This window comes from Rattus norvegicus, chromosome 5, assembly GCF_021556685.1.
Source record: "Rattus norvegicus strain SHRSP/BbbUtx chromosome 5, alternate assembly SHRSP_T2T, whole genome shotgun sequence".
In the NCBI taxonomy this organism is placed as follows: Eukaryota; Metazoa; Chordata; class Mammalia; order Rodentia; family Muridae; genus Rattus; species Rattus norvegicus.
The window spans coordinates 109037287-109063432 of record NC_141538.1 but is presented as its reverse complement, the minus strand read 5'-3'; the positions used below and the strand labels follow the sequence as shown (position 1 = coordinate 109063432).

The following is a 26146-nucleotide window of genomic DNA, read 5'->3' as shown; positions in this document are numbered from 1 at the left end:
TATTAAAAAATGGAGGTCAGAGCTAAGAATAGGATTCACAGCTCAGGAATGCTGAATGGCTGAGAAACACCTAAAGAAATGTTCAACATCTTTAGTCATAAAGGAAAGGCAAATCAAAACAACCCTGAGATTTCACCTCACACCAGTGAGAATGGCTAAGATCAAAAACTCAGGTGACAGAAGATGCTGGCGAGGATGCGGAGAAAGAGAAGCACTCCAACATTGTTGGTGGGATTGCAGACTGGTAAAACTATTCTGGTAATCAGTCTGGGTGTTCCTCAGAAAATTGGACATTGAACTACCTGAGGATCCAGCTATACCACTCTTGGGCATATACCCAAAATTTGCCCCAACATATAAAAAAGACATGTGCTCCACTATGTTCATAGCAGCCTTATTTATAATAGCCAGAAGCTGGAAAGAATCCAGATGCCCTTCAACAGAGGAATGGATACAGAAAATGTGGTACATCTACACAATGGAATATTACTCAGCTATCAAAAACAATGCCTTTATGAAATTCATAGGCAAATGGTTGGAACTGGAAAATGTCTTCCTGAGTGAGGTAACCCAATCACAGAAAAACACACATGGTATGCACTCATTGATAATGGCCATTAGCCCAAATGCTTGAATTACCCTAGATGCATAGAACACATGAAACTCAAGACGGATGATCAAAATGTGAATGCTTCATTCCTTCTTTGAAAGGGGAACAAGAATTACTTGGCAAGGAATAGAGAGGCAAAGATTAAAACAGAGACAGAAGGAACACCCATTCAGAGCCTGCCACACATGTGGCCCATACATATACAGCCACCCAATTAGACAAGACGGATGAAGCAAAGAAGTGCAGGCTGACAGGAGCCGGATGTAGATTGCTCCTGAGAGACACAGCCAGAATACAGCAAATACAAGGCAAATACCAGCAGCAAACCACTGAACAGAGAATAGGACCCCCGTTGAAGGAATCAGAGGAAGAACTGGAAGAGCTAAAGGGGCTCGAGACCCCATATGAACAACAAGGCCAAGCAACCAGAGCTTCCAGGGACTAAGCCACTACCTAAAGACTACACATGGACTGACCCTGGACTCTGACCTCATAGGTACTAATGAATATCCTAGTAAGATCACCAGTGGAATGGGAAGCCCTTGGTGTGCTAAGACTGAACCCCCAGTGAACGTGATTGTTGGGGGAAGGGCGGCAATGGGGGGAGGATGGGGATGGGAACACTCATAAAGAAGGGGAGGGGGATGCTGGCCCGGAAACTGGGAAAGGGAATAACACTCGAAATGTAAATAAGAAATACTTAAGTTAACTAAAAAGTAATAATATTAAAAAAGAAATGGTATAGTATCACCAGCCTTGGACTCACAATGTACTACAGACCTATAATGATAAATAGAGCTTTGATTTGGGATATGAATAGAAGGTTGATCTGTGGAATAGAATGGAATAGAATAGAATAGAATAGAATAGAATAGAATAGAATAGAATAGAATAGAATAGAATAGAATAGAATAGAATAGAATAGAATACCCAGCCACAATTACTTATAATAGGGAAATCTCATTTGTAAGAAAGAATACAAAATTACATGCTGGAAATAAAGCACTATCTAGAAAAAAATTGGTGCTCATCGAATTTGATAGTTGCCTCTAAAGGAATGACAATAGATCAATATTCATCATCCTGTAAAAAAATAAGGTGCTTAGCATCAAGGGCCTTGATATATGACTTGATAGACTTCATCTGAGAAAGGAGAAAGCGGTATATAGGCTTCTAATCATTGCAAGTGCTTTGGCAACTAGTGCTGGCCTCTGAATGTGCATGTGTATATGGAAGAGAGAGATGGGTGTCAAGTAAGCTCATCCCTCTGTTCTAGCTGTGTTCCTCACAGTGCCTCACACTGGCCTTGCAGCTCACTGATTTAGCTAGGATAGTGGCCAGATCCTTGCATGGACTTCCTCCATTTAGTAAGATGCTTCTGTATCCGGTTCTACATCCCTGGTTACTTGTCATTACAACTCAGGAATAATAGACACAGAGAACTGGATATGGACATTTTAACATTCTCAATCCTGAATCTTGACTAAACTGGCAGTCTCTATCGTACATTGTGTGTCTCTACACAGATATGTTTTTATGGACAAACGTGATGCTCCCTGACTCACATATCCTTTCTGTGTGAATTCAGTGTGCATTGAATCGGGTCTGCTTCTGTGTACAGGAATGATGGCTCAGTACTTTGTCACTTACTGAATTCTCCTGTCTCAGTACTTGTATTTCTGTCTCTTGAGTCCCAAATTGTTTAGTAGAAAAAGGTGAAACACAATATGACATTATGTATTATCTGAGCAGGATGATACCTGGAGATATTTCATAATAATTTTATTATATAACCAAGAAAGTGATGAAGATTACACTAAAAATAGTCAGCAAAGAAACAGTAAAGAAAGTCATATCTAACATGTGTTGAGCAGTCAAACCAATAGTCATTTATGCAATAATTGCTGTCCCCAGCAAAGTCTATTTCAATTACCAGTTCTGAGGCAAACCTTCATATCACATGATTTTGTTCAAATACAGATTACCAATGTATGTTTCCATCATATATAATTCCTTACCTATTCCTCTGCTCCCTGTGAGGAATCAGATATGACACCACTCCTCTGAGCAGGTTTACTGTCCAATGACACAGAGACATCCTTCTCCTGATCTCAGAGTACAGGGCCAAAACAAAACCTCAAGGAGAAAGTGGTTGTAATTGAAAACTTACTCGTAAGAGGGAACTGAAGGTCTAGAGATTTCCTTGGCAGTTCTTCATAGAGACACACATTGTATTCCTCTGTTCAAGTGTCCTTCAAACCTCAAAGAGTCCGAGGAATCAAGAGTCTCTGATATGTTGCTCTCGGCCCCTGTAAAACAACAATCTTACCAATAGACATATGAAGTGTTACTCTGCATCAATTTATTGACCATGGTCTGGAACACGGATTCACATTGCACCTCATGGACAGGCCATCGTGGAGTAGGTTGCCTAAACTCTTGAGGTCACATATCAGAAGACGGCCATAGATCCTTGCATTTAGCAAACTCACTGTTGCTGGCATCGTCAGGCAGAGCAGCAGCTAAAGAATCCCTTCTGTGGGCTCAGATGCTATTTTTTTCAGCATTCCTAGCTCAGGGTTGGTTGTCTCAGTTTCACAAGGCCTTACCTAATGATCAAAAGGACGTGAGTTTGGTTGTGAGTCCCTACTAAAGGGACTGCACACAGACCCCTCCTTCTCCAGAGAACTTCAGTTATAGAAGACTAGAGGGAAATGACACAGAATTCCTTTTTATATATACCTGTAAAATGTTCAGATGACATGGGATATGGACAGGAGAGGATTTACCTTTCTAAGGTGCATTTGGAGGGAATGGAGTCTTTCTGAATTCAGTTCTACTGGACAAAAGTCTGTTTCAATGTGGAGGAAACTCTGCCAGGAAACTGAATTCTGTAAAGAAAGAAAAGCTCCCCAGAATTGGATTCTGTTTTTTCTTCTCAGGCCAAGTCAGTAGGTGGCTCTCTTCTCCAAATTTTTATCATAATTGAAGATTGGTTTCCTTTTACTTTCTTCCTTTTTTTCTTCCTTTCTTTCTTTCCTTCTTTCTTCTTCCGTCTTTCCCCTTTCTTCTTTCCTTCTCTTTTTCCTGTCTTTTGGTTTTTTCTTTTTTCTATTTCTTCTCCTTGTTGAAACAGTCACCTTTAGGTCTTTAGAAGAACATTGTCTAACGTATAAACTTAAGAAAAATTCTTATACTGAGTTTCATTCAAACCTTGAACTCCTTGATTTTGGTTTCACTGGGGCAAATATGTTTTCAAAAAACCTCCAGTCAGGAACACAGATGTAAAGGATAGACAACATTTGTAGAGTGAGCAGACCTGGGTAATGAGGAGAGAATGAGGAACACACACTGGGGCTTTCTGCATCAGGGAGGGGGAAACAAGGGCTCTGAGGATGTAAGATGGGGTCTGGAGCAGCAGGGAGGTACTGGGAGTCTATGAGACAAAGCTGTATGTGAGCACATATGTACACATACATCCATGCACATACATAATTAATGGTATTATATCACACATACAGCATATCATACATAATATATACGTTTGCCTGTACTTCCACTTTCAGATTCAGTCTAAGACACTGATGCCCAAATATTTGTCAGCCTCCGTTATTATTGAATATTCAATTCAGTGATTAGTCTTCCATGTCCGATGTGTCTAAAGGTAGAAGAATTCATTTAATCGTGACAAACAGCAAGGGCTTTGAGTGTCTCAACTCTCTGTACATTTACATTTACCCTTTCATCTCTCCTGAGGTGTTGGTTTGATGGTCAAAGTCTCCAATTCTGTTCTGTGTCTCTTCTCTTTCCTAGAAAGAAAACCCTGAGGTTGGTTTGTGGCACTGAACTAAAGATATGATGTCATTGAAATGAAAGCTGAAAAAGACACAGATGTGTCATCTAAGCAAGAGAGTAGTAGCAAAAATGTTCGAAACTATGAGAAAAGGAAAAGATCTATGGCCATTCGTAAAATAATGTTATGAAAGTGACTATATTTTCAGGTGATGTTCATTATCAATGCAATCTGCATAAAAATTTCAGTAATATTTCTCTCAGAAGGATCCTACTTAAAATACATGTGGAGCCATGAAGGTAACAAAGAACCAAATGCTGAACTCATCCTGTCACAATACCTGATTTGACATTAGAGCTTACATCTAAGAGGGGCCTCCTGCACTGGCCAACACTTACCACAGAACTCTTATATTCCCTACCAATGAACAGAGACTCACAACTGGTCACTGGGAAAATGAAGAGCTGATATTTTGGCCTCGGGAACCATTGAAGAAGAGGGAGTAGAAGAATTGGAAAAGCCAGAGGCAGTGGATGACTCAGCAAAGCCATGTTCTTGAACACAACAGAATAGTTACTCATGTGAACTGTGAGTGGCTATGACTGAATTGACATGACCAGGCCAGACAAAATATCAGCTTGGAAAACAGGCAATTCCACCTCCAGCTGAGGAACGATGGAAAAATATTGGAGCTGGAGGAAAGAGATTCCAGTATCATCAGGGATGGGACCCCTGAGAGCGGCTACCATGCTCCATGAGATGGTGCTGTACCATGCACAACTAGTGATTCAAAGAAGATGGAGCAAAAGTAGAACAATGAGGAGTAGGGAGAGGAGGAAGAAAGAGGAGGAGGAAGAAGAGTAACAAACAGAGAAGTAGAAAGTGGGAAGAGGAAAGGTCCCGGAAATACAGAAGGAATAGTGTTTCAAAGGGTTAATTTTAGAGTCATTTCTCTCCCCTGGTTGGATTTATTCCTAGGACTGGATTATGAGGCTATGAGGAGTGGGTGTAAATCCCACGTTCTTTTTGTTTTCCCTTTCTGTGCCCTATAGGCAGACTAGTCATTGTTTTATCTGTTTTGCACTGCTCTACATGACCTCACTAATTTTTAGAACCTCAAACAACTAAACTCATTATCGATAAAAGAAGATAAGTATATGAGATCAAGGAAATCAGGTGCTAAATTAAACCAGGACATATTTGGTCAAAGTGGACTAAGGAATGTTAGGAGCAAGACTCTCTGGTTGTCTTCTGCACAGCATGCTGTTTATCCATCCAGAAGAATACTATATGCTAGAGAGAAGTAGGTGAAAATATCTAGGGCTTGTCTAAAAACTGCGCACTGTATATGTCTTTCTGCTCTGATATTTAGAAAGTGTGCATTTGTACAATAGTTACAGTGTAGACTCTAATGTTAAAAATAATTATTATTGTGAAAGAGAGCAAATTAATACAAAGTGTCTTATAAAGCAAATTTATTTGAATTCAAAATAATTTAATTGCAAATGACAATTAGCTATAGTAAAAATAAAAGAATAAAAGATTTAGCATAAATATCTTAACATACATTATAGCATTCTAATAAATAAATGAATCAATCAATCAATCAATGAATAAATAAATAAATAAATAAATAAATAAATAAATAAATAAATAACCAAATGGATGCAGATACAAAAAGAGTTTAACATATTGAAAATAATTGCTCATAATGTGAGATGCAATGTTGTAGTCCAGGAGAATCCTCTCCACTTTGTCTCAGAACTCATTCCTTCTCTTCACTCAGTTTTGCCAGGAACATATCTGAATAAATCAGGGCTCTCCCGACTTCTACTCTAACCACTTCCCAGGCACAGGGGCTGTGTTTCTTCTGTTTCAGGTACATGGTGATCCTGCCGAAGTATTCCCTCACAGCCAGCCAGGAGGGTTCCTGGGTCAAGGGAACTTCCTGCACTCCAACCTGCTGATTCTGACAGGCTTCAAGATCTTTGAGCTGCTGGTAGAGGTAATTGCAGAATGACAATCGGAGGGTTTCATTCCAAGCAGCACGTGACTCCTCTGATTCGAAGAGGGTCAGGACCTGCTGAGTCAGAGTTTGCAGTACAGAGATGGCTTGAGACTTCTGGATCTGCTGGGCATCCACCTTCTCCAAAGGGAGTTCAAAGTATTTTATGTCCTTCAGGCAGGAGACAGGGGACTGTCGACTCATTTGTTTCAAGACTGTGAGGTTATGAGTGCGAGGCAGGTCACATCCTAGACAGCAGGTTGACCAGTGGCTCATAACTACCAGAATCGTGAGGAATGCACAAACCATGGCCATCGTGGATCTTGCAGATGCTGATGACTCTCTGAGCACCGTGTTTGAGTCTTCCCCTGTAGGTTCTCTGATAACCCTGCTGTGTGCATCTATCTTAAATAGTGGCAAACTCAACTTTCCCCTTTCTGAATGCCCTCCCCTAGCTTCCCAATTCTCTTTTCACTTTCTTTACCTCACTCTCTGCTTGCTTCTGGCCATTTTATCTCAAGGATTTGGGTTCCATTATTACTTTCTCTTTCACTGCCACCCTCAGAAAGCTATGCTACATGACTTCTCTTAAATTACATTAAAATTGTCATTAACTGCTATTCTATAGATATGTAGTCTTTATTAGAAATTTATACATCTATTGCAAACACAAAATTTTCTCTGTGGTTGTATTTAAAAGGTATTTAATTCATTTACAATTATTTTTAATTTTATTTATGCCAGGTACATAAATATTTGCATCAAAATGTTAAGGGCAGTGCAAAATCTTTCTAAATTAGAAATACTATTTTGGCCTGGCAGCTGCATTGTATAGGCAAAAGAGTTAGGGCATCATTCTACAGAGCAAGTTCCAGACAAGTCATGACTACACAGAAAAACCCTGTCTCTACGGAAATCGTACCGAGATAGTGGTATACTTCAAAATTTCATATTGTTTAAAGGCTAAAATAAAGTTATTTTCTTTATATTAATTTTGTTAAAGTAAATATAGCTACGGCTGTAAACTAGCTCTTTATCCAAAGATTTTCATGGCACCCTGAGGGCTGTACGTGGAAAAAGCCTTATGTTCAAGCTTTATAATCATGGTTTGATTTCTAGAACACAAGGTTGCAGAACAAAACCAAGACCTGTAAGATGGCCTCCGAACTCCACATTCATAGCAAAGCAAGCTTGTACCTAGTACTCACTCTCCTTGTCTCAGTGTGTGTGTCTCTCTCTCTCTCTCTCTCTCTCTCTCTCTCTCTCTCTTTCTCTCTCTCTCTCTCTCTCTCTCTCTCTTTCTCTCTCTCCCTCCCTATGTCTCCCTCTCATACATATACACACACAAAGTGAAACAAACACACATTTAATAAATTCACTCATTATGCATATGCAGACACACAGACCACTCATATATACAGATGCATAGGAATATGCAAACACACTCACACAATACACACATAGCTACAACACACCTACACACATATACAAAGATAAGCACTCACATACACAAATGAACAAACAGTCACATACATAAAAAATATACAGACAGACATAAAATGAACATTTTTGCATATTTATGCTCACACATAAAAGACTGAGACATGAATACAGATATACACACATATACATACCCACACACACATCAATACACACACAGACTTACCCAGGTACACATATATATTCCCACAATACTTGTATACACAAACATACGCACACACACACACATGTATATATGTATATGTATATCACCCCAAATCTCACACACACACACACACACACACATATTACCTCTCTCATATAACACAGTTTTCAATACATGAGCACACACTAAACAAACAAAAACCATATGCCTACAAATGTACAGGTTTCCCCATATACACTTGCAATCATTCAAACATAAATACTCTCAGAGGCACAGACACAGACACATACACGCATGAACGAATTCCCAAAAACTCTCACAAACATTCACAAACTTTGCCTACATGCACATGCATAACTAATACAAACTCACACATATACATACTCAAATATAGAAAAATGCATACACACATCCAGGCACAACAGTTAATTATACGTAAGCACAGTGAGTGACATATAGGCACATAGACTCATTCAGACAAATAAACTCATACAGACAAACATATACACATACATGCATAAGACATTCCCACACATACATGAGAGGAATAAGATATTTAAAATCTGAAAGCTTAAATTTTCATTCATTTTTTTCGCATAACTATTAACTATAGGCTATTAACACCAATGGATTCTGAATTCATTGCAAAGTGGGAAGACCGTGAGTCTCAAAAATTTACTCATTACATGGTCTCCAAGAGGCAGACAGGAAAAGTTTGTAATTAGGAAGCAGCCCCCTAACCTTCCTCCAGCAAAGCCTCACTGCCTCATAGACTACTAATCTGAAATAATCAATGGGTTTTCATTGATAAAGTTTATTCCTGGAGGATGTGAGGGGTATCCTGTAAACACTGCTTCCCTGAGTACCAACCTCCAACATGTTGAACCCTAGTAACATTTTGCATCCAAATCAAAACATATGGGTAAATATCTGAAATTTGTGTTTCAAATGCTTGAGAACTCCCGCTCTATGACAGGAGTGCTATTAAAACCAAATAAATCAACAGGCAATGTTTATCATTAAGCTCAGGATATTTTAGGATCAGTCAGTACCTTACAAAATGTTCTTGTCAAATCACAGTAGAAGCCATTTTAGATTACCTACACCTTCTCACAACAATAAGGAGTTTGAATAGTAATTTTTTTGTATTTGCAGAGTTTAAAGTCTGTCCATTCATTTTCAAAGTTAGAAATGATTGAATTTATTTAGTGGTGAAAATAAGTGTTCTATGTATGCTTTTATATATTTAAAAAGGCCATCTTTGTACGACAATAATAGAATCAATCCTTCCTTTCTGGGAAAAAATGTATCTAACTGGCATATTTGCTTTTGTGATATTGATAGGCTTAGATTTTTCTACTCTCAGGGTATGCACTGTCAGACACTTAGGAACTATGTCCCCTCATCTCTCTGTGTCTGCTAAGCCTGATAATGATTTCCCTGGCTTTGCAGACTTTCTCAGCGCCCTTCCATGCCCAGAGTCTCCATAGCCTTCTAATGGCCCTGTTCAGATCCTTAAACCAGGTAGTCTGTTTTGCTATCATTCCTGTGGATCCACGTAACCAAGTGAAGGATAATTTTCAAATGATTAGATGGATGAAGGAAATGTAGGAACCCAGTAAGTGTGTGCATAGGGCTAATATAGAGAGAACAGGATCCCTTAACCTGTGTCTCTGTCTGAAAGTCCATTGCTCTTTCTTGGAGACATAGCATGCACAAACACATACAAACCACACGTGACAGGTATACCCGTGCACATGCACATGGACAGTTATTTGATACATTTACTAAGTGTTCATTGCACTTTAAGAGATATTTCAGCCTTAGTTCTGTTTTTTTTACTTTAAGCAGAAAGGATGCCCATGAATCCTTGTACTTATGGAACTAGGCAGTGATTGAGCAGAAACTTCATAGCACAAAGTCTCTTCAGGATGGAGACCCAGATGGTGTTTTCCTCTTTATTCACACAGGTGACTCATTACAGACAAAATTATTTCCTTGATATCTCTCTTTCTCTCCAGAACAAATGCCACTGTGTCACATGGCTATACTTCATCTCAGGAGCAGATGATTCCATAAAAATCATGGACACAACTGTCAAAGATAATGTAAAACAGAAAAAGGTACTGGTCCAAAACATACAGGAAATCCAGGACTCAATGAGAAGATCAAACCTAAGGATAATAAGTATAGAAGAGAGTGAAGAGTCCCAGCTCAAAAAACCGGTAAATATCTTCAACAAAATCATAGAAGAAAACTGCCCTCACCTAAAGGAAGAGATTCCCATAAGCATACAAGAAGCCTACAGAACTCCACATAGATTGGACCAGAAAAGAAACTCCACCCATCTCATAATAGTCAAAACACCACATGCACCAAATAAAGAATATTAAAAGCAGTAAGGGAAAAGTTCAAGTAACATATAAAGTCAGACCTATCAGAATCACACCAGACTTCTCGCCAGAGACTATGAAAGCCAGAAGATCCTAGACAGATGTCATACAAACCCTAAGAGAACACAAATGCCAGCCCAGGGTACTGTATCCTGCAAAACTCTCAATAAACATAGATGGAGAAACCAAGATAATCCATGACAAAACCAAATTTACACAATATCTTTCTACAAATCCAGCACTACAAACGAAAATAAATGGTAAAGCCCAACATAAGGAGGCAAGCAACACCCTGAAAAATGAAGAAACAAATCGTCTTGGCAACAAAACAAAGAGAAGAAAAGGACACAAACATAAACTCACATCCAAATATGAATATAACAGGAAGCAATAATCACTATTCCGTAATATCTCTCAGCATCAATGGACTCAACTCCCCAATAAAAAGACATAGATTAACAAACTGGATACACAATGAGGACCCTGCATTCTGCTGCCTACAGGAAACACATCTCAGAGACAAAAACAGACACTACCTCAGAGTGAAAGGCTGGAAAACAACTTTCCAGGCAAATGGTAGGAAGAAGCAAGCTGGAGTAGCCATTCTAATATCAAATAAAATCAATTTTCAACTAAAATCATCAAAAAAGATAAGAAAGGACACTTCATCTTCATCAAAGGAAAAATCCGCCAAGATGAACTCTCAATCCTAAATATCTATGCCCCAAATACAAGGGCACCTACATACGTAAAAGAAACCTTACTAAAGCTCAAAACACACATTGCACCTCACACAATAATAGTAGGAGACTTCAACACCCCACTATCATCAATGGACAGATCATGGAAACAGAAATTAAACAGAGACGTAGACAGACTAAGAGAAGTCATGAGCCAAATGGACTTAACAGATATTTATAGAACATTCTATCCTAAAATGAAAGGATGAACCTTCTTCTCACCACCTCATGGTACTTTCTCCAAAATTGACCATATAATTGGTCAAAAAACAGGACTCAACAGATAAAGAAAAAGAGAAATAATCCCATGTGTCCTATCAGACCACCATGGGCTAAAGCTGGCCTTCAATAAAAATAAGTGAAAAATGCCCACATATACATGGAAGTTGAACATTGCTCTACTCAATGATAACCTGGTCAAGGAAGAAAGAAGGAAAGAAATTAAAGACTTCTTAGAATTTAATGAAAATGAAGGTACAACATGCCCAAACGTATGAGACACAATGAAAGCTGTGATAATAGGAAAACTCACAGCTCTGAGTGCCTGCAGAAAGATACAGGAGAGACCATATGTCAGCAGCTTGAAAGCACAACTAAAAGCTCTAGAACAAAAAGAAGCAAATACACCCAGGAGTAGTGGAAGGCAGGAAATAATCAAACTCAGAGCTGAAATGAACCAAGTAGAAATAAAAACGACCACAGAAAGAATCAACAGAACCAAAAGTTGGTTCTTTGAGAAAAGCAACAAGATAGATAAACCCTTAGCCAGACTAACAAGAGGACAGAGAGAGTGTGTCCAAATTAACAATATCAGAAATGAAAAGGGAAACATAATTACAGAATCAGAAGAAATGAAAAAAAATAATCAGATCCTACTACAAAAGCCTATATTCAACAAAACTTAAAAAGCTGGAGGAAATGGACAATTTCCTAGACAGATACAAGGTACTGAAGATAAATCAGAAACAGATAAACCAGTTAAACAACCCCATAACTCCTAACAAAATAGAAGCATTCATTAAAGGTCTTCCAACCAAAAAGAGCCCAAGTCCAGATGGGTTCAGTGCAGAATTCTATCAGACCTTCATAGAAGACCTCATACCAGTACTATCCAAAATATTCCACAAAATTGAAACAGATGGAGCACTATCGAATTCCTTCTATGAAGCCACAATTACTCTTATACCTAAACCACACAAAGACCCAACAAAGAAAGAGAACTTCGGACCACTTTCCCTTATGAATATCGACACAAAAATACTCAATAAAATTCTGGCAAACCGAATCTAACAGCACATCAGAACAATCATCCACCTTCATCAAGTAGGCTTCATCCCAGGCATGCAGGGATGGTTTAATATATAGAAAACCGTCAATGTGATCCATTGTATAAACAAACTGAAAGAACAAAACCACATGATCATTTCATTACATGCTGAGAAAGCATATGACAAACTTCAACACCCCTTCAGGATAAAAGGCCTGGAAAGAATAGGAATTCAAGGCCCATACCTAAACATAGTAAAAGCCGCATACAGCAAACCAGTTGCTAACATTAAACTAAATGGAGAGAAACTTGAAGCAATCCCACTAAAATCAAGGACTAGATAAGGCTGCCCCCTCTCTCCCTACTAATTCAATATAGATCTTGAAGTTCTAGCCAGAACAATCAGACAACAAAAGGAGATCAAAGGGACACAGATTGGAAATAAAGAAGTCAAAATATCACTCTTTGCAGGTGATATGATAGTATATTTAAGTGATCCCAAAATTTCCACGAGAGAACTACTAAAGCTGATAAACAACTTCAGCATAGTGGCTGGGTATAAAATTAACTCCAATAAATCAGTAGCCTTCCTCTACACAAAAGAGAAACAAGCCTAAAACGAAATTAGGGAAATGACACCCTTCATAATAGTCCCAAATAATATAAAGTACCATGGTGTGACTTTAACCAAGCAAGAAAAAGATCTGTACAATAAGAATATCAAGCCTCTGAAGAAACAAATTGAAGAAGACCTCAAAAGATGGAAAGATCTCCTATGCTCATGGATTGGCAGGATTAATATAGTAAAAATGCCCATTTTACCAAAAGTGATCTACACATTCAATGAAATCCCCATCAAAATACCAATCCAATTCTTGACAGAGTTAGACAGAACAATTTGCAAATTCATCTGGAATAACAAAAACCCAGGATAGCTAAAGCTGTCCTCAACAATAAAAGGACTTCTGGGGGAATCGCTATCCCTGAACTCAAGCAGTATTACAGAGCAATAGTGATAAAAACTGCATGGTATTGGTACAGAGACAGACAGATAGAACAATGGAATAGAATTGAAGACCCAGAAGTGAAGCCACACACCTATGGTCACTTGATTTTTGAAAAAGGAGCAAAAACCATCCAATGGAAAAATGATAGCATTTTCAGCAAATGGTGCTGGTTCAACTGGATGTCAACATGTAGAAGAATGCAGATCGATCCATGCTTATCACCCTGTACAAAGTTTAAGTCCAAGTCGATCAAGGACTTCCACATCAAACCAGATGCACTCAAACTAATAGAAGAAAAAGTGGGGAAGCATCTCGAACACATGGGCACTGGAAAAAAATTCCTGAACAAAACAACAATGACTTATGCTCTAAGATCAAGAAACGAAAATGGGATCCCATAAAACTGCAAAGCTTCTGTAAGGCAACGGACACTGTGGTCAGGATAAAACAGCAACCAACAGATTGGGAAAAGATCTTTACCAATCCTACAACAGATAGAAGGCTTATATCCAAAATATACAAAGAACTCAAGAAATAAGAATGCATGGAGACAAATAACCCTATTAAAAAATGGGGTTCAGAGCTAAACAAAGAATTCACAGCTGAGGAATGCCGAATGGCTGAGAAACACCTAAAGAAATGTTCAACATCTTTAGTCATAAGGAAAATGCAAATCAAAACAACCCTGAGATTTCACCTCACACCAGTGAGAATGGCTAAGGTCAAAAACTCAGGTGACAGCAAATGCTGGCGAGGATGTGGAGAAAGAGGAACAGTCCTCCATTGTTGATGGGATTGCAGACTGGTACAACCATTCTGGAAATCAATCTGGAGGTTCCTCAGAAAATTGACATTGAACTACCTGAGGACTCAGCTCTACCTCTCTTGGGCATGTACCCAAAAGATGCCCCAACATATAACTAAGACATGTGCTCACAATGTTCATAGCAGCCTTATTTATAATAGCCAGAAGCTGGAAAGAACCCAAATGCCCTTCAACAGAATAATGGATGCAGAAAATGTGGTACATCTACACAATGGAATATTACTCAGCTATCAAAAACAATGACTTTATGAAATTCATAGGCAAATGGAGGTAACTGAGAGATATCATCCTGTGTGAGGTAACCCAATCACAGAAAACTACAAATGGTATGCACTCATTGATAAGTGGCTATTAGCCCAAATGCTTGAATTACCGTAGATGCCTAGAACAAATGAAACTCAAGACGGATGATCAAAATGTGAATGCTTCACTCCTTCTTTAAAAGGGGAACAAGAATACCCATGGCAAGGAATAGGGAGGCAAAGATTAAAACAGAGGCAGAAGGAACACCTATTCAGAGCGTGCCCCACATGTGGCCCATACATATACAGCCACTCAATTAGACAAGATGGATGAAGCAAAGAAGTGCAGGCCGACAGGAGCCGGATGTAGATCTCTCCTGAGAGACGCAGCCAGAATACAGCAAGTACATAGACAAATGCCAGCAGCAAACCACTGAACTGAGAATGGGACCCCCATTGAAGGAATCAGAAAAAGGACTGAAAGAGATTGAAGGGGCTCGAGACCCCATATGAACATCATTGCCAACCAACCAGAGCTTCCAGGGACTAAGCCACTACCTAAAGACTATACATGGACTGACCCTGAGCTCTAACCTCATAGGTAGGAAGGAATAGCCTAGTAAGAACACTATTGGAAGGGGAAGCCCTTTGTCCTGCTAAGACTGAACCCCCAGTTAACGTGATTGTTGGGGGTAGGGGGGTAATAGGGTGAGGACGGGGAGGTGAACCCATATAGAAGGGGATGGGGAGTGGTTAGGAGGATGTTGGCCCGGAGACCGGGAAAGGGAATAACAATCGAAATGTAAATAAGAAACACTCAAGTTAATAAAGGAAAAAAAATAAATAAATTTTAAAAAAGAAAGAAAATTATGGGAGATGTTTCCTAACCAAAAGAGAGAAATGCCCATAAACATAAAAGAAATCTACAAAAGACCAAACAGAGAGGACGACAGATGAAATACCTCCTATCCCAAAATAATACCAAATGCACTGATCAAGGAACACAAAGGCAGACCTAATAGAGTAATACCAAACTTCTCAAAAGAAACTATGAAAGCTAGATTATCCTGGGGATATGTCTAACAGACACTAAGAGAACAAAAATGCCAGCACAAGGTACTACACCATTAAACTCAAATTATCATAGATGGAGAAACAAAGAAATAGAAGATGATCTGAGAAGATGGAAGAATGCCCATGCTCATGGGTTGGAAAGAGTAATATAATAAAAATGGCCACTTGCCGAAAGTAGTCTACAGATTCAATGCAATCCCCATCAATTCAATTACTCATGGAATTAGAGAGAGCAATTTGCAAATTCATTGGAAAAGCAAAAAGTGGAGGACAGCAAAACTATTTTCAAGAATAAAAGAACTTCTGGGACAAACACCATCCCTCACCACAAGCTCTATAATGGGAAAATCGTGATGAAAGAAAAAGACTGTATGGTATTGGTACAGAGATAGGCAGGAAGATCAATGGAACAGAATTCAAAAACCCAGAAATGAACCCACACACTTATGGTCACTTGATCATTGACAAAAGGGGTTAAAACTGCTTGATGGAAAAAGTGAACATTTTCAACAATGGTGCTGTTTTAACTGGAGGTCAGCGTGTAGATAAATGCAAATTGACACCTTCTTATGTCCTGGTAAAAGCTCAAGAGCAAGTGCATCAAAGACCTCCACCTAAAACCAGATACACTGAAACTAATAGCCTCGAATAAATAGGCACAGGGAAAATTTTCCTGAACAGAACAACTATGACTTATACTCTAAGATCAAGAATGGACAAATGGAACCTCATAAAATTGAAAAAAATATGTAAGGCAAAGGACACTGTCAATATGAAAAAATGGCAACCAACTGATTAAAAAAAAAAGGCCTTTACCAATCTTTCATCCAATAGAAAGTTAATATCACATACATGGAAAGACCTCAAGAGGGTAGACTCATGGAGAGCTGAAACGCAGCCCCCAAGGAACAACTTCAGGCCCGGGACCAGAGGTAAGACCAACTTTTCTGCTCCAAATGACCTGCCTGGTGGACTCAGGACACACAGAGGCAAAATTCCTCTGGGACCAGACACTTTCAGTTTCTAGATGGAGAGCTAAACTCGCTGATCCTGGCCTGCAGCTCCCTGCTCCCAAAACCCTAGGAAGAAAGCTCACCGCCCACACAGGTGGGCACTCCTGAGACTGCAGGGCAGGAAAGACCACCAGTACTGCCCACCCTTGCCCATATCCCTGGCCCGAGAGCAAACTGTATAGGGCCTCTGAGAACAGGCAGATAGGGGCACTCAATCTGGATGTCCCCTGCGGTCCAGACACTGCCCTGATCTGAAGGGACCTGGTCAAAAAATTTCCTGCACTCAAATCCAGTGGGAGGGAGAGCTAAACCTTCAGAGGGGCAGACACTCCTGGGAACCCAGAAGAGATTACACTCTGCCCACATTTCTGACTCTAGAGGAAAATGCCTAGCTCCATCGAGGAACGCTGTGCACAGGGACCCGAGAAAAGGCGGGGCAGGCCCTTCTGGTTGCTGCCCTCACAGAAAGCTGAAATGCAGCCCCAGAGAAGCAACTTCAGGCCTGAGACCAGAGGTAAGACTGACTTTTCTGTTCCAAGTGACTTGCCTGGTGGACTCAGGACACACGCCCACAGGGACAGCTGAAGGCCAGTAGACAGGAAAGACTACACTCCCGAAAGCAGAACATTCTGTTCCCCTAACTGGCTGAAAGAAAACAGGAAAACAGGTATACAGCACTCTTGACACAGGCCTATAGGAAGGTCTTGCCACTGTCAGAAATAGCAGAACAAAGTAACACCAGAGACAACCTGATGGCGAGAAGCAAGCACAGGAACCCAAGCACTAAAGTGTGGGATCATCAGAGTCGAATTCACCCACCAATCAAACACTGAATATCCAATCACACCAGAAAAGCTAGATCTAGATTTAAAATCACACTTGATCATGATGATGGTGGACTGCAAGGAAAACATAAAGAACTCCCTTAGAGAAATGCAGGAAAACATAAATGAGCAAGTAGAAGCCTATAGAGAGGAATCACAAAAATGCCTTAGAGAATTCCAGGAAAACACAATCAAACAGGTGAAGGAAATAAAAATGGGAAAAAAAGCATTAAAGAAAGCACAAAGGGAGAAAACCCTGGATGTAGAAAACCAAAGGAAGAGAAAAGGAGCCGTAGATACAAGCATCACCAACAGAATACAAGAGATAGAAGAGAGAATCTCAGGACCAGAAGATTCCATAGAAATTATCTACACAACTTTTAAAGATAATGGAAAATGGAAAAAAGCTACTGGCCTAAAACTTACAGGAAATGCAGGACATAATGGAAAGATCAAGCCTAAGGATAATAGGTATAGAAGACAGTGAAGTTTCCCAACTCAAAGTTCCAGTAAGTATCTTCAACAAAATCATAGAAGAAAACTTCCCTAACCTAAAGAAAGAGATAGCCATTAACATACAAGAAGCCTACACAACTGGACCAGAAAAGAAAATCCTCCCGTCACATAATAGTCAAAACACCAAATGCACAAAATAAAGAAAGAATATTAAAAGCAGTAAGGGAAAACGGTTAAGTAACATATAAAGGCAGACCTATCAGAATTACATCAGACTTCTCACCAGAGAGTATGAAAGCAAGAAGGTCCTGGACCGATGTCATACAGACCCTAAGAGAACACAAATGCCTGCCCAGGTTACTGTATCCTGCAAAACTCTCAATTAACATAGATGGAGAAACCAAGATATTCCAAAGCCAAATTTGCACAATATCTTTCTACAAATCCAGCCCTACAAAGCATAATAAATGGTAAAGCCCAACATAAGGAGGCAAGCTACACCCTAGAAAAAGCAAGAAATTAATTGCCTTGCAACAAAGAAAGAAAAGACAAGCATGCAAACGTAATCGCACATCCAAATATGAATATAACAGAAAGCAACAATCACTATTCCTCATTATCTCTCAACATTAATGGACTCAATTCCCCAATAAAAAGACATAGATGAACAAACTGAATACACAATGAGGACCCAGCATTCTTCTGCCTACAGGAAACACACCTCAGAGACAAAGACAGACACTACCTCAGAGTGAAAGGCTGGAAAACAACTTTCCAAGCAAATGGTCTGTGGAGCAAGCTGGAATAGCCATTCTAATATCAAATAAAATTGATTTTCAACCAAAAGTCATCAAAAAAGAAAAGGAAGGACACTTCATATTTATCAAAGGAAAAATCCACCAAGATGAACTCTCAATCCTAAATATCTATGCTCCAAATACCTACATACATGAAATAAACGTTACTAAACATCAAAGCACATATACTACTTCACACAATAATAGTAGTTTTCAGCACCCCACCCTCATCAATGGACAGGTCATGGAAACAGAAATTAAACAGAGACATAGACAGACTAAGAGAAGTCATGAACCAAATCGACTTAACAGATATTTAAAGAACATTCTATCCTAAAATGAAAGGATATACCTTCTTCTCACCACCTCATGGTACTTTCTCCAAAATTGACCATATAATTGATCAAAAAACGGGCCTCAACAGATAAAGAAAGAGAGAAATAATCCCATGCGTCCTATCAGACCACCACGGGCTAAAGCTGGTCTTCAATAACAATAAGGGAAGAACGCCCACATATACATGGAAGTTGAACAATGCTCTATTCAATGATAACCTGGTCAAGGAAGAAATAAAGAAAGAAATTAAAGACTTCTTAGAATTTAATGAAAATGAAGGTACAACATACACAAACTTATGGGACACAATGAAAGGTGTGCTAAGAGGAAAATGCATAGCTCTGAGTACTTGCAGAAAGAAACAGGAGAGAGCATGTATCAGCAGCATGACATCATACCTTAAAGCTCTAGAACAAAAAGAAGCAAATACACCCAGGAGGAGGAGAAGGCAGGAAATAATCAAACTCAGAGCTGAAATAAACCAAGTAGAAACCAAAAGGACTATACAAAGAATCAACTGAACCAAAGCCTGGTACTTTGAGAAAATCAACAAGATAGATAAACCCTTCGCCAGACTAACGAGAGGACACAGAGAGTGTGTCCAAATCAACAAAATCAGAAATGAAAAGGAGACATAGCTACAGAATCAGAGGAAACTCAAAAAATCATCAGATCCTGCTACAAAAGCCTATATTCAACAAAACTTGAAAATCTGCAGGAAATGGACAATTCCCTAGACAGATACCAGGTACCAAAGTTAAATGAGGATAAACAATTTAAACAACAACATAACTTCCAAAGAAATAGAAGCAGTCATTAAAAGTCTCCCAACCAAAAAGAGCCCAGGTCCAGATGGGTTCAGTGCAGAATTCTATCAGAACTTCACAGAAGACCTCGTACCAATATTATCCAAAATATTCCACAAAATTGAAAGAGATGGAGTGCTACCAAATTCCTTCTATGAAGCCACAATTACTATTATACATAAACCACACAAAGACCCAACAAAGAAAGAACTTCAGACCAATATCCCTTATGAATATCGACGCAAAATAATCAATAAACTTCTTGCAAACCGAATCCAAGAGGACATCAAAACAATCATGATCAAGTTGACTTCATCCCAGGCATGCAGGGATGGTTTAATATACGCTAAACCATCAACATGTTCCACTACATGAACAAAATTGATAGAACAAAACCACATGATTACTCTACACGGATAGGTCCTTATGGACAAACGTGATGCTCCCTGACTCCCAGGTCCTTTCTGTGTGAATTCAGTGTGCATTGAATCAGGTGTGCTTCTGTGTACAGGAATGATGGCTCAGTACTTTGTCACTTACTGAATTCTCCTGTCTCAGTACTTGTATTTCTGTCTCTTGATTCCCAAATTTTGTTTAGTAGAAACAAGTGAAACACAATATGATATTATGTATTATCTGAGCAGGATGTTACCTGGAATATTTCATAATAATTTTATTATATAACCAAGAAAGTGATGAAGATTACACTAAAAATAGCCAGCAAAGAAACAGTAAAGGAAGTCATATCTAACATGTGTTTAGCAGTCAAACCAATAGTCATTTATCCAATAATTGCTGTCCCCAGCAAAGTCTATTTCAATTGCCAGTTCTGCAGCAAACCTTCATATCACATGATTTTGTTCAAACACACAGATTACCAATGTATGTTTCCATCATATATAATTCCTTACCTATTCCTCTGCTCCCTGTGAGGAATCAGACATGACACCACTCCTCTGAGCATGTTTACTGTCCAATGAGACAGAGACATCCTTCTCCTGATCTCAGAGTACAGGGCCAAAACAAAACCTCAAGGAGGAAGTAGTTGTAATTGAAAACTTACTCGTAAGAGGGAACTGAAGGTCTAGAGATTTCCTTGGCAGTTCTTCATAGAGACACACATTGTATTCCTCTGTTCAAGTGTCCTTCAAACCTCAAAGAGTCCGAGGAATCAAGAGTCTCTGATATGTTGATCTCGGCCCCTGTAAAACAACAATCTTACCAATAGACATATGAAGTGTTACTCTGCATCAATTTATTGACCATGGTCTGGAACACGGATTCACATTGCACCTCATGGACAGGCCATCGTGGAGTAGGTTGCCTAAACTCTTGAGGTCACATATCAGAAGACGGCCATAGATCCTTGCATTTAGCAAACTCACTGTTGCTGGCATCGTCAGGCAGAGCAGCAGCTAAAGAATCCCTTCTGTGGGCTCAGATGCTATTTTTTTCAGCATTCCTAGCTCAGGGTTGGTTGTCTCAGTTTCACAAGGCCTTACCTAATGATCAAAAGGACGTGAGTTTGGTTGTGAGTCCCTACTAAAGGGACTGCACACAGACCCCTCCTTCTCCAGAGAACTTCAGTTATAGAAGACTAGAGGGAAATGACACAGAATTCCTTTTTATATATACCTGTAAAATGTTCAGATGACATGGGATATGGACAGGAGAGGATTTACCTTTCTAAGGTGCATTTGGAGGGAATGGAGTCTTTCTGAATTCAGTTCTACTGGACAAAAGTCTGCTTCAGTGTGGAGGAAACTCTGCCAGGAAACTGAATTCTGTAAAGAAAGAAAAGCTCCCCAGAATTGGATTCTGTTTTTTCTTCTCAGGCCAAGCCAGTAGGTGGCTCTCTTCTCCAAATTTTTATCATAATTGAAGATTGGTTTCCTTTTACTTTCTTCCTTTTTTTCTTCCTTTCTTTCTTTCCTTCTTTCTTCTTCCGTCTTTCCCCTTTCTTCTTTCCTTCTCTTTTTCCTGTCTTTTGGTTTTTTCTTTTTTCTATTTCTTTTCCTTGTTGAAACAGTCAGCTTTAGGTCTTTAGAAGAACATTGTCTATCGTCTAAACTTAAGAAAAATTCTTATACTGAGTTTCATTCAAACCTTGAACTCCTTGATTTTGGTTTCACTGGGGCAAATATGTTTTCAAAAAACCTCCAGTCAGGAACACAGATGTAAAGGATAGACAACATTTGTAGAGTGAGCAGACCTGGGTAATGAGGAGAGAATGAGAAACACACACTGGGGCTTTCTGCATCAGGGAGGGGGAAACAAGGGCTCTGAGGATGTAAGATGGGGTCTGGAGCAGCAGGGAGGTACTGGGAGTCTATGAGACAAAGCTGTATGTGAGCACATATGTACACATACATCCATGCACATACATAATTAATGGTATTATATCACACATACAGCATATCATACATAATATATACATTTGCCTGTACTTCCACTTTCAGATTCAGTCTAAGACACTGATGCCCAAATATTTGTTAGCCTCTGTTATTATTGAATATTCAATTCAGTGATTAGTCTTCCATGTCCGATGTGTCTAAAGGTAGAATAATTCATTTAATCGTGACAAACAGCAAGGGCTTTGAGTGTCTCAACTCTCTGTACATTTACATTTACCCTTTCATCTCTCCTGAGGTGTTGGTTTGATGGTCAAAGTCTCCAATTCTGTTCTGTGTCTCTTCTCTTTCCTAGAAAGAAAACCCTGAGGTTGGTTTGTGGCACTGAACTAAAGATATGATGTCATTGAAATGAAAGCTGAAAAAGACACAGATGTGTCATCTAAGCAAGAGAGTAGTAGCAAAAATGTTCGAAACTATGAGAAAAGGAAAAGATCTATGGCCATTCGTAAAATAATGTTATGAAAGTGACTATATTTTCAGGTGATGTTCATTATCAATGCAATCTGCATAAAAATTTCAGTAATATTTCTCTCAGAAGGATCCTACTTAAAATACATGTGGAGCCATGAAGGTAACAAAGAACCAAATGCTGAACTCATCCTGTCACATACCTGATTTGACATTAGAGCTTACATCTAAGAGGGGGCTCCTGCACTGGCCAACACTTACCACAGAACTCTTATATTCCCTGCCAATGAACAGAGACTCACAACTGGTCACTGGGAAAATGAAGAGCTGATATTTTGGCCTCGGGAACCATTGAAGAAGAGGGAGTAGAAGAATTGGAAAAGCCAGAGGCAGTGGATGACTCAGCAAAGCCATGTTCTTGAACACAACAGAATAGTTACTCATGTGAACTGTGAGTGGCTATGACTGAATTGACATGACCAGGCCAGACAAAATATCAGCTTGGAAAACAGGCAATTCCACCTCCAGCTGAGGAACGATGGAAAAATATTGGAGCTGGAGGAAAGAGATTCCAGTATCATCAGGGATGGGACCCCTGAGAGCGGCTACCATGCTCCATGAGATGGTGCTGTACCATACACAACTAGTGATTCAAAGAAGATGGAGCAAAAGTAGAACAATGAGGAGTAGGGAGAGGAGGAAGAAAGAGGAGGAGGAAGAAGAGTAACAAACAGAGAAGTAGAAAGTGGGAAGAGGAAAGGTCCCGGAAATACAGACGGAATAGTGTTTCAAAGGGTTAATTTTAGAGTCATTTCTCTCCCCTGGTTGGATTTATTCCTAGGACTGGATTATGAGGCTATGAGGAGTGGGTGTAAATCCCACGTTCTTTTTGTTTTCCCTTTCTGTGCCCTATAGGCAGACTAGTCATTGTTTTATCTGTTTTGCACTGCTCTACATGACCTCACTAATTTTTAGAACCTCAAACAACTAAACTCATTATCGATAAAAGAAGATAAGTATATGAGATCAAGGAAATCAGGTGCTAAATTAAACCAGGACATATTTGGTCAAAGTGGACTAAGGAATGTTAGGAGCAAGACTCTCTGGTTGTCTTCTGCACAGCATGCTGTTTATCCATCCAGAAGAATACTATATGCTATAGAGAAGTAGGTGAAAATACCTAGGGCTTGTCTAAAAACTGCGCACTGTATATGTCTTTCTGCTCTGATATTTAGAAAGTGTGCATTTGTACAATAGTTACAGTGTAGACTCTAATGTTAAAAATAATTATTAATGTGAAAGAGAGCAAATTAATACAAAGTGTCTTATAAAGCAAATTTATTTGAATTCAAAATAATTTAATTGCAAATGACAATTAGCTATAGTAAAAATAAAAGAATAAAAGATTTAGCATAAATATCTTAACATACATTATAGCATTCTAATAAATAAATGAATCAATCAATCAATCAATGAATAAATAAATAAATAAATAAATAAATAACCAAATGGATGCAGATACAAAAAGAGTTTAACATATTGAAAATAATTGCTCATAATGTGAGATGCAATGTTGTAGTCCAGGAGAATCCTCTCCACTTTGTCTCAGAACTCATTCCTTCTCTTCACTCAGTTTTGCCAGGAACATATCTGAATAAATCAGGGCTCTCCCGACTTCTACTCTAACCACTTCCCAGGCACAGGGGCTGTGTTTCTTCTGTTTCAGGTACATGGTGATCCTGCCGAAGTATTCCCTCACAGCCAGCCAGGAGGGTTCCTGGGTCAAGGGAACTTCCTGCACTCCAACCTGCTGATTCTGACAGGCTTCAAGATCTTTGAGCTGCTGGTAGAGGTAATTGCAGAATGACAATCGGAGGGTTTCATTCCAAGCAGCACGTGACTCCTCTGATTCGAAGAGGGTCAGGACCTGCTGAGTCAGAGTTTGCAGTACAGAGATGGCTTGAGACTTCTGGATCTGCTGGGCATCCACCTTCTCCAAAGGGAGTTCAAAGTATTTTATGTCCTTCAGGCAGGAGACAGGGGACTGTCGACTCATTTGTTTCAAGACTGTGAGGTTATGAGTGCGAGGCAGGTCACATCCTAGACAGCAGGTTGACCAGTGGCTCATAACTACCAGAATCGTGAGGAATGCACAAACCATAGCCATCGTGGATCTTGCAGATGCTGATGACTCTCTGAGCACCGTGTTTGAGTCTTCCCCTGTAGGTTCTCTGATAACCCTGCTGTGTGCATCTATCTTAAATAGTGGCAAACTCAACTTTCCCCTTTCTGAATGCCCTCCCCTAGCTTCCCAATTCTCTTTTCACTTTCTTTACCTCACTCTCTGCTTACTTCTGGCCATTTTTTCTCAAGGATTTGGGTTCCATTATTACTTTCTCTTTCACTGCCACCCTCAGAAAGCTATGCTACATGACTTCTCTTAAATTACATTAAAATTGTCATTAACCACTATTCTATAGATGTGTAGTCTTTATTAGAAATTTATACATATATTGCAAACACAAAACTTTCTCTGTTGTTGTATTTAAAAGGTATTGTAATTCATTTACAATTATTTTTAATTTTATTGATGCCATGTACATAAATATTTGCATCAAAAAGTTAAGGGCAGTGCAAAATCTTTCTAAATTAGAAATACTATTGTGGCCTGGCAGCTGCATTGTATAGGCAAAAGGGTATAGGACATCAAGGCCAGCCTTGTCTACAGAGCAAGTTCCAGACCAGTCAGGACTACACAGAGAAACCCTGTCTCTACGGAAATCATACCGAGATAATGGTATACTTCAAAATTTTATATTGTTTAAAGTCTAAAATAAAGTTAATTTCTTTATATTAATTTTGTTTTAGTAAATATAGCTATGGCTGTAAACTAGCTCTTTATCCAAAGATTTTCATGGCATCCTGAGGGCTGTACATGGAAAAAGCCTTATGTTCAAGCTTTATAATCATGGTTCAATTTCTGGAACACAAGGTTGCAGAACACAACCAAGACCTGTAAGATGGCCTCTGACCTCCACATTCATAGCAAAGCAAGCTGTACCTAGTACACATTCTCCATGTCTCAGTGTGTGTCTACCTCTCTCTATCTCTCTCCCTCTCCCTCTCCCTCCCCCCTCTCTCTTTTTCTCTCACTCTCTCCCTACGCCTCTTTCTCTCCCTATGCCTCCCTCTCACACATACCCACACACAAAGTGACACAAACACACATTTAACAAATTCACTCATCATGCATATGCAGACACAGACCACTCTTATATACAGATGCATAGCAATATGCAAACACACGCACACAATACACTCACAGCCACAACTCACCTAGACACACATACAAAGATAAGCATTCACATACACAAATGAACACACAATCACATGCATAAAAAATATACAGTCCGACAAAAAATGGACATTTTGACATAATTATGCTCACACATACAACACTGAGACATGAATACAGATGTACACACATATA

General features: G+C 39.3%; 2 protein-coding genes across 2 annotated transcripts; both read right to left on the bottom strand.

Moving 5' to 3' along the window:
* Positions 1-6168: 6168 nt before the first annotated feature.
* LOC148005899 (interferon alpha-12-like) lies at positions 6169-6723 on the bottom strand. Its single transcript, XM_087551759.1, has one exon. The coding sequence runs from the start codon at positions 6721-6723 to the stop codon at positions 6169-6171; it is 555 nt and encodes a 184-aa protein (XP_087407885.1).
* Positions 6724-24268: 17545 nt separating this feature from the next.
* LOC120103159 (interferon alpha-12-like) lies at positions 24269-24823 on the bottom strand. The gene has a single exon (XM_087551758.1). The coding sequence runs from the start codon at positions 24821-24823 to the stop codon at positions 24269-24271; it is 555 nt and encodes a 184-aa protein (XP_087407884.1).
* Positions 24824-26146: the final 1323 nt, after the last annotated feature.

Coding starts and splice junctions, on each gene's coding strand:
- LOC120103159 (XM_087551758.1), bottom strand. CDS start 24,823: ATGGCTATGGTTTGTGCATTCCTCACGATTCTGGTAGTTATGAGCCAC.
- LOC148005899 (XM_087551759.1), bottom strand. CDS start 6,723: ATGGCCATGGTTTGTGCATTCCTCACGATTCTGGTAGTTATGAGCCAC.